General features: G+C 42.4%; 1 protein-coding gene across 2 annotated transcripts in view; it reads right to left on the bottom strand.

Moving 5' to 3' along the window:
* Window positions 1–14,363, bottom strand: part of nt5dc1 (5'-nucleotidase domain containing 1) — a 99,661-nt gene that overhangs the window by 34,009 nt on the left and 51,289 nt on the right. For both annotated transcript variants that reach the window (XM_035995120.1, XM_031285670.2), the window contains 3 exons: window positions 12,146–12,320; window positions 6,472–6,569; window positions 1,291–1,412 (listed from right to left, as the gene is read on the bottom strand). In XM_035995120.1, the coding sequence (XP_035851013.1) occupies window positions 1,291–1,412; window positions 6,472–6,569; window positions 12,146–12,320 (395 nt within the window). The remainder of the gene's footprint in view (window positions 1–1,290; window positions 1,413–6,471; window positions 6,570–12,145; window positions 12,321–14,363) is intronic.

The following is a 14,363-nucleotide window of genomic DNA, read 5'->3' as shown; positions in this document are numbered from 1 at the left end:
TGGTGTGTGTGTGTGTGTGTGTGTGTGTGTGTGTGTGTGTGTGTGTGTGTGTGTGAATTTGAATGGTCACACCTGTATGTCTTGTTTGATTTTGTTGATTGTAATGTTGTGTATTCCTATTTCTGTTCATGCTTTGCTTTAATGTGTATGCTATATTATATTTTAATGTAAAGCACTTTGGGTTTACCTGTAATGAAAGGTGCTTTACAAATTAACATTGACATTTAATGTAAATTTTAAAAAGCTTTTTATTAGGCTCCATTTTCTGCCATACCTGAGGTAAAGCAGAGCCATCTGATCAGTATGAAACTGTCCCTAACAATGGGCTGCATTGTAAATGAGAAGTATGAGGGCAGTTGGCTGTTTCATCAGAGGACTCCCAACATGCTGGCACCCAGCGGCCCTGTCGACAGTCATGCCAAGGGCCACGCTCCTCCTCTCCATCACACCAGTGTGAATCTCCCTGAGCTGATTTATCGTGAAGCCCTCATCTCTTTCAGTCTCTGCCAAAAACCAAGAGTTGGAGTTAACCTGAAAGCGAGCCAGCCAGAGGTCTGACAGCTGACTCCTGTACATACAGCAGTGGTTCGCAACCTTTTTGGTCTGAGCCCCCCCCACAGCTCTGTCAGATGTACCCCTTCATCAATTCCCAATGTATGTTTTAAATGTATAACACTATTCATTATATAAAAGTGGATGTTGTTAATTATCCTATTTCATACAATTGAGCCATCAATATTAAGGTTGGTTTGGTGAGCAATCCTACTACTACTAGCCTTCTAGGCTACAACTATTTGGAGTGAAGCTGAATGTTTCAACCATTTATCCACCAACGTTACTTTTAGCCATTACTTTTAGCTAACTATTTCAACTTTGCACTCTTAATACTGCTGGGTTAAAAAATAACCCAACCTCAATCCAACTGCTGATCATCTATGGGACAAAACACGCGTTGGGTTGGAGTGAAAAAAGTTAAAAAAAAGCTTATAAGCTTATAAGCATTCAAACTGTTTAGTCATTCCTTTAAATAGTGTATTTATTTCTACCATTTATTCATTACTTTTAGCTAAACGTCTGTGCTCGCTTGCTGACTAGTTTTATCTTACACACAACTGTAACATAGTGTTCAGGTGTTACAGTTGACTTCATGTTAGTATGTGGATATATTCTTCCATGTCAAATCATCATTTCTATTTTTTCCAAATAAGTGGCAACTGCAGAAGTACCCTCTGGGGTACACATACCCCTGGTTGGGAATCACTGACATACAGGACGGGGTGGCCAGCCTACCTTGGGCTCTGGTTTCCCCGTCATGGTCTTGATCAGCTCGTGGAGGTGTGGCCAGTTGCCCTGGGAGTACCAGCCGGGTTTGTCCAGCGCCGGCAGCCCCTCGCTCTCCTCCACGTCGTTCACTGCAGGACGGGAAACAGAATCAGACACCAGCTGCTCTGTGGCTGCACAGCCTCAGCCAAACCTCACCACAGCACTCACCAGCGGGCCCACAACCACACAGAACAGCTTTGGCACAGTGTGAATTATACGGACTGTGAGACTGCTCCCAATACTCCAGCAGGGCTTCCCAAAGGGGGGTCAGGGCCTCTCTAGTCTCGCAATGCCAGACCTATCTATACAGCGCTGTGGAGTAAGGTCTGGCTTCACCACAGATATATTTTGGGATAGTAGATAAAAAAGGCCCTGGGTTGTTTGCATTTCTTTAAACCAATCATAATCATCTTGGGCGGCGCAAAGCTCCGGACGGTGGCTCTGCTAAATATTCTCAGGAAGGAACTTGTTTTGGTGGAACATTTGCACCCCGCAAAAGAAAACACCTCATACAATATCAAATTAAGTTAACTGTTGGCACAACACAGTAACGTGAGCTATTTAAATGAGCTGATACATGGTTAAACCTCATTATCTCTTACCAGTGTATCTCCGTGTGTACTTCGTCCACAGCAATCCCACCAATCGGTCCCAAAACCTCCCAGTTAGAGAGGAAATTCCCTAAACATATTCTTTGTAAATCTTTACAATCATTCTCTGAAAGAACCAAGCAGGTCTGACTTGTTGCACCATCCAAATTGTGTGTAGCTTGCTAGCTCAAAGGTTGCTGTTGTCGTTTCCCGTAGCAAAGGGATTTTGAAAACGGTAACACCAGAGAGCGAAAGTGGAGGGGCAAAGCCTGACATCACGCGCCGGATGTCTGTCTTTATCCTGGAAATGTACTTCTGTTGATCTAGACTAGGGCCTCTTTAAAAAGAAAGCAGTTGTGAGATTAACAACAAGATTTAACAAGAATGTGGCAAAAGGGACTTTGCTTCTTTTTGTAAATTACTGGATAATTTAAATCTGCCTGGATGCATCTGTGGAGTAACACCAGGCTTACATAAGGCTGTTTCAACATACTCAGGTTATGTATGGGATACTCCAATATTCTGTACATGAGATGATGATAAAGCAAGTGCTTTACCAATTTTAAACAGATCATTACATCTAATCACATAATTATAATGGCACTATAAGTCACTTGTGGCTGCAACTGTTGAAACATGTTATGGTTATTAACTCAATGCTTTGTTTTAACTGGATGTCAGTGAAGTGATGACACCCAGTAACATGAATGAGCTCTGAGTTATGAGGCTGGCACAGACATGTCTGCTGCTTTCTAAATAACTACAGCTTGTTTCAAAGGGCATGTCAGAGAAAACTGAGATGAGACCAGACACATACACAGTGAAATCTGTGACGCAATTACACATGCAATCACCGTAATTATTACAACGGAAACTGTTGGCAGAATTCAATTTCTGACTTTGCTGAAGAATCACTTCCAAAAATGGCGCTCATTTACGAAACAAACGTACGACATTTGAATGGGGATTCAATTATTATTATCATGCGGCTCTTCTAGACTTTCCAAATGTTATCGGACCGAATCGATCAAATCCTGATAGGGAGTCATTTCACGGGGGATGTGTGACGGTCCAAAAAATGTATCCACTGATTTACAGGCGTGTCTTTCACCATGTAAGTCTATGGGAAAAAGTCTGTGAGGGCCAGAGGCCATCACATTTTCCCCATGTTAGAGACCAAAACAACTGATTCATTCATCCAGAAAATAATGGACAGATGAATCGAGGATGAAAATGCTCGTTAGTTGCAGCCTAATACAATCACATATGACTTATTCATAATGTCAGCAAGTGCTGTGAAGCCTCTTTAATTAAACTGATAGATAGCCTTTTAAATGTGGTGTGCTGTCCTTGGCTGTTATCTGGGGATCAATGGACCAGCGTCTTTGAAGTAGATAATTGCTCCTCTGGGTCTGACTGCTGTTTGAGTCGTCACTCTCACTGACAACAACCGTGGACAGGCCAGCACAGGTTCACACTCGGGTTACATTTGCTGGAAATATTGTGACAGGAGAGAGAGAAAGAACAGGGATGAGCACCTACACATGTGGGACACGCACGCACGCACGCACGCACACACACAGTAACAGCTTTGAGTACACTGACTTGGAGAGAAAGAGGAATGAGTGGTATGTGGTCTGCAGCTCAGAGGTGAGCAGCAGATTTGAAGACGTGCTATGGCATTTTCACTGAAAAAAAAGAAAAGTACCTCATAGAGCATGACATTATCAGGTCATTTATGTAACGCCTTTCTCTGACATTTTATCCGGTGATTACAACATTACACATTTTAAAAGTTTTTCCACAGCTATATTTCTTACCCTTAGATTAGTCTAAGGGTAAGAAATATAGCTGTGGAAAAACTTTATCGCCAAAACACGGCGATAAAGTACGCCCAAGGCTAGTTTAACCTTGTTTCACATTTGTATTTATTAAGCCATGACTAACATATATTAAACCCAGGGATACGTTTTCACAACACACAATTTGTAAAGATTTAATTCCATAAGAAACATTTAGTTGTTTCAGTTATTCCCTGGATTCATACAACTTCATTTAACCATGTGTGTTGTAGGCAGTGTGGGTTGGCAGGCAACTCAAAAACCTGTTACCGGGGCAACGCAGTTTAAGTTGAAGTTGCATCCAACAGTAAGAAAGACAAAACCTTCAGGGACCCTCCATTCAAATGAAATTCAGATTAAAATGTTTGACAAGTCACTGTCAATCTTTACATCAATGCAAATCTAGGGTATGCAAATGAAGACAACTATTCATTAGCATGCATGGTCATTGATTATTACCATGCTGGACCAAGAAAACGGTGCAACCAACTGAGTGGGAAAGTTAGTCGGGAGCTCTGTTTCAGCGGCAGTCCGTTAGCATTATATGCATTTATTACATAAAGACGTGCATGCTAGGTAACTAGGACTGCAGTTGAAAATGAGCCGGCTGGCTAACACGCCCATCCATCCATCTTCGTCCGCTTATCTGGGGTGGAGATATAATCCCTCCACCTAGACCTGGGTCTTCCCCGAGGCCTCCTCCCAGCTGGACGTGCCTGGACCACCTCCCTAGGGAGGCGCCCAGGGGGCATCCTTACCAGATGCCTGAACCACCTCAACTGGCTCCTTTCGACGCAAAGGAGCAGCTAGCTACAGCTGATCCAATCTGCTGGCGATGTTTGTACTTGCAGCTAAAGATCACTGTAAACTACTGTGTAAGAACAGACAGCTTGGTGGGGCAGTGAAACCCACACGAGCACGGGCAGAACATGTACACTCCACACAGACAAGGCTCCTGGAAGATTCAATTAATGTAAGTGGAAGCAAATAAATAATGTATGAGCTGATTATTGGCTGCATATACTGCCAATGTATTAGCTATTAGTTCTCGACTGAAAAAGGAGCAGCCAGTACGTGTGGAGGCCAGAGGAAGAGTGGATGCTCATGTGTTTTCTGCCCACGTGGCAAAACTCAGGAAGAGCGAGAGGGAGAGAGAGAGAGAGAGAGAGAGAAATATTTCACTCAGTGGATCATCCTGTCTTCACACATAATGTATCCCCAGTGTTATTGCTGGCAGGAAGACAATCCAGATGAGGGGAGCATTCCAACAGGCTGCTCCTGCCAGTGCACACCTCCAAAATGAGCATCAGGATCTGATGCCTGGGCAGGGCTAATGAGAGGGACGACAGCCCAGGAAGCTAGGAGTCATGTGACCTGGCTAGTCTATATCAACCACGTTTCATTTCCAGGATTGTTCAGGTGCTGCCGGAAATTCCACTCCTCTTTTTGGCCGAATGTCCGTCCCCTTCCTCTTCCTTAGTGTTGGCGTTCTAACCTCTGGTGGATTTGTGAGGACTATGGTTAACTGCTCCTCAGATCTCTGCAGGGTAAATCCAGACAGCTAGCTAGACTATCTGTCCAATCTGAGTTTTCTGTTGCACGACTAAAACTACTGTTGAACGTACATACGCTCCACCAAAACAAGTTCCTTCCTGAGACTATTTAGCAGAGGCACCGTGGCTCCGTCCGGAGCTTAGCGCCGTCCAAGATGATTGTGATTGGTTTAAAGAAATGCCAATCAACCAGAGCACGTTTTTCTCACATCCAGGAATGCTGTGTGGACTGAGCCAATGAAATGTTGGCAACTGATAATAATCTCACTAACACAGCTAACAGCTGTTTAAAACCCTCACATTAAATATAAGAGTCTTACGAGATTACAGCTGGACTGACCTATACAATATATTCCTAAAATAATGGATGTGCGATATTGCAAATGTCTAAAAAGCACTGCTTTCAAAAGGGTCTGTTCACCAATATTACAGGGAAAATACATTGTATTACATACCTAAAGTGGTATCTAGCTATGCAGATAGTTTTGATTTCAGGTTTTGACCCTTGTGTTTGTCACGCTTTTTTTATTCATGGTCAATAAACCTAATTTATATGACATTATAGCTAATTTTGGAGTAATAAAAAGCAGAAATTACTAATTATTTTGACTAATGGTTAAGATTAGAGGATGTTTTTGTCAAAGCTTAGTCAGGATGCTGTTGTGAAACCATTTAAACATTTGTTTTAAATGGTATAAATTGAATAAAACACCCAAAATTCAATGAAAGTAATCATTCATTTTACCTGCCCAAAAATAACATGGGTGCATGGGTTAACGTTGTATCCATACAACGTTCATTTATGCATCCATGTTATTTTTGGCCAATTTGGTTGAAAGAAACCCATATTTATGATATAAAAAACTTTGAAAACAGGTCAACTTTGACCGAAGGACAACACAAGGGTTAAAATATCTCAATACAATGGAGGTGAATGGAATTTAGTTTGTGCGGCTGAAAGTGTTAAATGGCCTTTAAAAGAAATAATTATTAAGAAATAAGTTATACCGTTGGTTTGACATAAGTGATTTGAAGATGTCTGCTTGGGCTCTGGGAACTTGTGATGGGTGTGTTTTAGCTATTTGTTGACATTTTAGAGACTACATGATTTAAGAAATGCTAGTAAAGTACATTGGGCCGTGAGAGCAGCAAGCCAGTACTCACCAAGGGTCCTGAAGGGCCTCTGCTGGGGCACCAAGGAGAAGAAACCGGGCTTCAGGGCGTTTGTGATGATGACGTCAAATAGCTCTTCAAAATCCTTCCTGCAACAGACGGAGAAACAACGTTCACCTCTGTGACAGGCCGCTGTGTGAAGGACAATGCCTGGACAGCATCCAAACACACTTGGGTTACACAAACACAAATAGCTCAGCAAAGCTACACAACCTGTACAGATGATGGGAAACATGGAGCAATAAAGAGTGTACACATACAGGGAATACTCCGAATAATAAAGTAAACACTTACACTCCCACAGAGCTACAGTCATCAATACTGTTTGTTTATGTGCAGAATATACAGTGCATGTACATCTATACAATCTTCCATATAAGGTGAGAAAGCCTTCTGAAACAGGAGGGCCTTCTTACTGGGAATTTAAAGACATAAAAACAATCAGTTTGATGCATTAAAGTACATACAGTATCTCACAAAAGTGAGTACACCCCTCACATTTTAGTAAATGTTTCATTATATCTTTTAATGGGACAACACTGAAGAAATTACACTTTGCTACAATGTAAAGTAGTAAGTGTACAGCTTGTATAACAGTGTAAATGTGCTGTCCCCTCAAATTAACTCAACACACAGCCATTAATGTCTAAACCGCTGGCAACAAAAGTGAGTACACCCCTATGTTCAATTCCCATAGAGGTAGGCAGATTTTTATTTTGAAAGGCCAGTTATTTCATGGATCCAGGATACTATGCATCCTGATAAAGTTCCCTTGGTCCCCACATCATCACATACCCTTCACCATACCCCCACATCATCACATACCCTTCACCATACCCCCACATCATCACATACCCTTCACCGTACCTAAAGATTGGCATGGGGTACTTTCCATAAGATCATCTCTCAATACAAATCAAACCAGCTATTAGGCTAACTGAAATAAAACCATGCCAAACCATGGCTGTGTGTTGAGTTATTTTGAGGGGACAGCACATTTACACTGTTATACAAGCTGTACACTTAATACTTTACATTGTAGCAAAGTGTAATTTCTTCAGTGTTGTCCCATTAAAAGATATAATGAAATATTTACTAAAATGTGAGGAGTGTACTCACTTTTGTGAGATACTGTATGTGCACAAGGGCTGGGACGATGTGCCTTTGTCCCGATTTGATTTTTCACAATACATGGGTGACGATTGGATTTGTATTGTGATTCTAGAAGTATTGCGATCTGATTGTATTGAGTATTGCGATTTTCATTTCATTTTTTAACGAACACAAAAGTTGAATAACACACTTTAAGAGACAAAATATCATGAGACATTTCTAAAAACTGATAGTTTTCTAAGAAGAACGACATCACGTGTCGTTCAGTAAGTCAGTCTGACATTTATTTACTTTGTAAAGAAGAACATAAGATGGACTTTCTGCTTTTCTGCTTTCGCTCTGTGTTGCTGGAAACAGATATGTTGTAGTCATCATCATTTATCATATATATTTTTTCATATGATGAAACAGCTTGCCATACTGACTCAGACTACCTTATATAGACTGATATCACAGTTTATTCAAAATATGACTTGTATGACACATGTTATTTGCCATGAACTTGTCTTTTCTTGTATTCAACCTTGACTTGGATTAAACAAAAAGTAATACATTATTACAATTGTTAAATGTTGCATATTAAGTTATGTAATGAGCAGCAACTCATGTGCAAAAATATTAAATAAAAAACTTATCAAATCTGCATCATTAAGGAGAGCACAACTACTGTAACCACCCCCACCCCCAAAAGTGGGCACCTGTCAAAATGCAGTTGAGGATATCTTGAAGTTGGTTATGATGAGTCACAACTGAAGTAAATATATATTGAACTTGAGTTATTAGAGTCTAAAGTCCATTTTAATTAGGCTTATCTTGAAGGAGTAATAATATAATACTAATTATAAAAATATTTGTGACATCAATAGATTTAAGGTATTAACAAGTAAAAATGTGTTGAAAGTATAGATCAATCAGTCTTACTGTTGAGATTTTACACAGTGGGAGAAGGTCCTTGGCTCTGTCTGGACTGGTATCACAAGTTCAACACACCAGAGGACTTAACAACAACTAACAAATCATTAAAGTATGCAGCATTCCAGCAATAAATGCCTTCATCTAGTGGTGCCAAACAGCAGCAGCCTCTGTGGTATTGGCCAGGAGCCTGGTGTCAGACAGCTCTGGCCTCCTTGTGCTACTTCTGACAGCTGACTGTCACAGGCCTCCAGCCGGCGCAGCACACTACAGCAGCTGGAGGCTGCTGGTGGGTTTTCTAGAACAAGGAGATAGTGGGTAGTGACGCAAGAGAGAGAGCACCTTTCACAACAAAGTGCTTTCTTACCAGGGGAGAAAAGTCTTTGGTCCTGTGCTGCCTGAAGAAGAGGTATCTAAACAAACTTTAGGTGTAGGAAAAACAGGAAGGATCTTAAAGCACGGCAACCAAATGTGTAAACAAAGCCCACTTCTTCAACAACAACCAGGGGTTAAAGTGGGATCTGGCAGGTGGGAGGGACCCTAAGATCCCAAACAGACGTAAAGAACAGCAGGAGCAATTGGCAGGAGTTGAGTTTTCATTAATACCATATATGGGACCATAGCCTGTATAAAGAGAGTCTGACACAGACACTCCACATTAAACCCTATCTTTGCTTCTAGCTAACTTCACGTATACCTATTAAGGAAAAACAGCATCACCGATCTGTTCCTACCAAATACTCTTCGTCTAGCTCAGCTGAAAACACCATATCTGCAGCACGTTACCGTGTCGTTTGTAACCGGCAGGCTACCGACAACGTGATCTTCACCTGTTCAACTGACTTTAGCAGTTAGTACGCGACTGTCCTGCTATTATTATAGACATGTGAACTCACCACAGACACTTGCCTTGTGCATGAACTCACGGTGTGCGCTGCTGAGAATGAATAGGGGAAACACTGGAATGCATATTTGGCCTTATTTTAAACAAACAGGACACACTGATATATGAAACTGCCAATTAGGTTAATTTACTTATTATTCAAAGGTGCCGGAACGCCCACTTTAACCCCCTGATAACAACCTCTGGCCTAACTTCCTCTTGTAACAATCACAACATAAATCTGCATCCCCCTGATCCTTGTAAAGCAATGACTTGAACATGATTTTAGCACACACACTCATTCACAGCTGGGGCTCTGACTGCTCTGACTCGGGAGGCGACACATGCTGCATGGTGCAGGAGGTCACAGACACAGGAGGGCGGGGGGGGGAAGCGCCAGTGAAACAGCAGGGGAGCAAGGGAAAGGGGTGAGGAACAACAGGAATGACCCCGCCGCTTGCTGCTCTACAGGAAATGGTGAGAGGGGGGTGGGGGGGAACCCGTGAGATCCAGAGCAAAAGAAAACTGCTTTACCTCGACAGGCTTTTTGCCTCTGCTGGACCACAGAGAACAATCAGCTCTGAGCATGAAAAGTGAAAAAGCAGACCACCGATGCAAGGCGAGTGCAGCGTAAGATAACAACACCTTACAACAAACAAGAAGGGCTTATGATTGTTGGGCTTATGTGAATAACTGCATATGCACTTTATCCAACCTAAAGCACTTTATCAGCCAGCACTTTATCTAATCGTAACAGCTATTTTTGTATCATGATGTGTGAATGGGAACAGTTTTTCTTCTATGAGAGACAGGAAAATAACGTATGTGAACATGCAATGACAATAAAGGCATTCTGTTCTATTCTATTAAAGCACAGCAGCAACATGGACATTGTGTTTTTTTAGGGCTCTCTTGCTGCTTGATGGAGTGTATAACAGGGCTTAGGCTGCAAAAATACGCCTGTGGCACGCTGTGTGCAGGGCAAACACCCCAAGAGCGAGGCCGGTAAAGCACAAAGCCAGCGTTAGACTCCAAACAGCTTGCTAAACAATAATCCCTTTCGATGAACGCCTACAATCATAAAATCAAGTGCTGGGTGTTAATTGTGGGCTGGTGAGAAACTGTGAAACTGTGAGCATACAGGCCTCAGTGATCATGGGCCTTGCCAAAAAAAAAGGACATTTGACTGAAGTGTATTTAATTGGGAGAGCCACAGGTTGTTGGTTGTGTCCTTTCTATTTCTTCATTTACTGTAGTAGCTTTGTTCTGAACTTTAAAGCTAGCTAATTTAAAAGCTATAATCCACTTAGCTAGTCAGCTAGGAAGTGACAAAGAATATTTTGTCAAACTCCTATTTCCAAAGTCAAGAATTAACTCACTCAATTTTGTGTGGAGCTACTGTTGGGTAAAATCCCACTGCCTTTACAAATGGCATTTTAGTAAAACAGAAAACCAAAAAAGGGAATTTGAATGATTGTTTGGCCACAGAACAAGCTGTAAAGACATCACCTAACATATGATCACGTTTATCACGTCTACTTCGTCAAAGTCTCCCCCAATATTCTTCACCTGTGTGAAATGAGTTGTGCTGCTTGTGTACTCATGTACTCATATTATGCTCATTTTCAGGTTCATAATTGTATTTAGAGGTTGTACCAGAACAGGTTTACATGGTTTAATTTTCAAAAAACACCATATTTTTGTTGTACTGCACATTGCTGCAGCTCCTCTTTTCACCCTGTGTTCAGGTCTCTGTTTTAGCTACAGAGTGAGACCTCTCACTGCTGTAACATCTTTGTTGTCAGTCGCACATGCTCAGTAGCTAGGTAAGGACTACTAGCCAGTCAGAAGCAGAGTATGAGGGCGTGCCCTGACAGTACCTAGGTAAGGACTACTAGCCAGTCAGAAGCAGAGTATGAGGGCGTGCCCTGACAGTACCTAGGTAAGGACTACTAGCCAGTCAGAAGCAGAGTATGAGGGCATGCCCTGACAGTACCTAGGTAAGGACTACTAGCCAGTCAGAAGCAGAGAATGAGGGCGTGCCCTGACAGTAGCTAGGTAAGGACTACTAGCCAGTCAGAAGCAGAGTATGAGGGCGTGCCCTGACAGTACCTAGGTAAGGACTACTAGCCAGTCAGAAGCAGAGTATGAGGGCGTGCCCTGACAGTCCCTAGGTAAGGACTACTAGCCAGTCAGAAGCAGAGTATGAGGGCGTGCCCTGACAGTACCTAGGTAAGGACTACTAGCCAGTCAGAAGCAGAGAATGAGGGCATGCCCTGACAGTACCTAGGTAAGGACTACTAGCCAGTCAGAAGCAGAGTATGAGGGCGTGCCCTGACAGTACCTAGGTAAGGACTACTAGCCAGTCAGAAGCAGAGTATGAGGGCGTGCCCTGACAGTACCTAGGTAAGGACTACTAGCCAGTCAGAAGCAGAGTATGAGGGCGTGCCCTGACAGTACCTAGGTAAGGACTACTAGCCAGTCAGAAACAGAGTATGAGGGCGTGCCCTGACAGTACCTAGGTAAGGACTACTAGCCAGTCAGAAGCAGAGTATGAGGGCGTGCCCTGACAGTACCTAGGTAAGGACTACTAGCCAGTCAGAAGCAGAGTATGAGGGTGTGCCCTGACAGTAGCTAGGTAAGGACTACTAGCCAGTTGCTCATATATAAGATATATAACACAATAAAGGAAAGGGAAAAAGCCAAAAAGCATAATATGAGCACTTTAACAAAAGGCAGGTGTGAAAGCCTCCTTACCCCAGGATGTGTTCACAGATAAGCCTGCAGTAGTCGCTGTGGGAGCTGGTGATGAGGAGGAGGACCTTCCCGGCACTCTTCATGCTGCGCAGCCAGGTCTTGACCGAGTCGGAGCAGGGCTGCAGGTACCGGCCCGGGTCCCTCTTCACACTGGGGAAGTACGTCCCTGCATCCTCTGTTCACAGACACAAACATAGTCAGACAACCAGCTCTGGTCTTAAAGACACAGTACAGATGGAACATTTATAGAAATTAATCATATGCTAAGGTCTTGGGAGTCACCGGATCTCAGCCCAGTTGAACTATGGGAGATTTTGGACCAATGTGTGACAACACTCTCCAACGCCATCCTCAAAACACCAAATGAAGGAATATCTTTTGAGAGAATGCTGTTCTGAACTGATGCTACAATGCTTTACCGTACAATTACATTTCTACATCTCCAAACAAGCTGTGCACAGATACAAGTCAGTGTAGTCAAGATCAGACATCAAGGGGACATTAACACATTATTGAGTAGAAGGGATTTTTAAATTGTAATTTGACATAGGTTAATAGAATTGAGAGATTTAAGAGTTGAGGGAAAATTTAGTTTGTAGAGCATTAAGTTGCATTTAAAATAAACTTTGTCAGAGGCGGCCTCTAGCTCATCCAGTAAGAGCGTTCGCCACATGTTGGATGAGTCCTGCAGCAGCGCGGGTTTGAATCCGACCTGCTGCCCTTTGCTGCATGTCATCCCCCATCTCTCTCCCCCTTTCATGTCTATCCACTGTCACTATATAATAAAGGGAAAAGCCCCAAAAAAATAATCTTAAAAAAATATATCAATAAACTTTGTCAAATAATGACACTCAGGAAGTCAAGAGAAAAATCTAAACACAAAAATAAAGTGCTGCATGGAAAATGTTGAAGCACCACAACCATTTTGATATTGCCATCTTTAACAAATGCACATTCAGGAGCTTAAGAGTCTTTAGATGGGTGAAACAAACCAATAACAGAATCCTATAAAACTGATGAGTGTTTTTTAGGAGACAGACATCAAAGGACACATGCTTCCATTTCTCACTATTAAAACTAAATGTTTACAGATTGAGCCGCTGGTGAACCATGGCTAAAGGCTTTATACATGAGCTGCTGGGTTTATATGCCGAACAGGCCTGAGTGGATGGATTCTGCTTACAAATCACAAAATATATTGAGGTCTACATGGGCAACATTCACAGTAAATTTAAACCATGGTTTAAACTTTCTGTTGTGTCTCAACAAGTGAGAAACTGGTTCATAGCTAATGTTTTGTTCTGCTTAATGCTCCACAGATTCATATTCACAGAGGTAAAGGGGGGCTCAGGGTCATGCTCCCCACTTCTAAGGCACTGTCAATGGGCTTTCCTCACTTTGAAGCCCCCCAGCTGCCCTTCAGTACATCCTGTCAGCATACTGTACAGAGCTAAATATAGCAGCGCTCTGATCTGTGTTACACAATCCCAGACATCACAGAATAAAACTCCTGACCTAATGTTCTCAACAAAGCCACATCAATCTAAAAATCCATGAACAAAACATAACATTTAAGGAAAAGAGGTACTTGATGCCGATTGGCAACATATAACGATACGTCCATGTGTGAAGACTACTGTAGGTTACGGAATGTACAAGTGCAGCTTTTCTTGGAAACGGGAGGAAATGTGATAAAAAGTTATCTTGACGGATTGGAATTACAGGAAATAAGACTTTTGCAATCCTGATGAGTTCCAGAGAAAAGCACTTCCCTCTTCTCTGTTATGCAACTACTTGTGAATGGCATGATCTAATGACGTGGAGCACAGAACAAAAAAATGAATTCAATGAGACATGTGCAACCTTATCAAAACAGAAAACGGAGACGACCTGTACATGGTATTTGCTCTCGAGCTTAAGAGGGTAACCAATAAGTGAGAAGTGGCGTCGCTTCTTTCACAAGCAGGAGAAAAGAGGGCTTAGGAAAACAGGGCAGGGCGTGGATGAGTGCTGTGTATTCATGAGCTTAGGTGTTTACCCTGGCAGAGAGGGGCAGCCTCTCAGGAGCATCACTGCGCCCTCAGACACAGTCAGACACTCCAAAGTGTCCTGACTCAGTTTTTTTTTGCCTCACACATGACACAGTTCTGTTGTTTTCGTATCAGCGTGAATATCAAAAAGCTCCATGGAGTTACATTTATGTAGCCAACCAACAACA

Source organism: Sander lucioperca, chromosome 19 (assembly GCF_008315115.2).
Source record: "Sander lucioperca isolate FBNREF2018 chromosome 19, SLUC_FBN_1.2, whole genome shotgun sequence".
NCBI classification, from domain to species: Eukaryota; Metazoa; Chordata; class Actinopteri; order Perciformes; family Percidae; genus Sander; species Sander lucioperca.
This window is presented reverse-complemented; position numbering and strand designations above follow the sequence as displayed.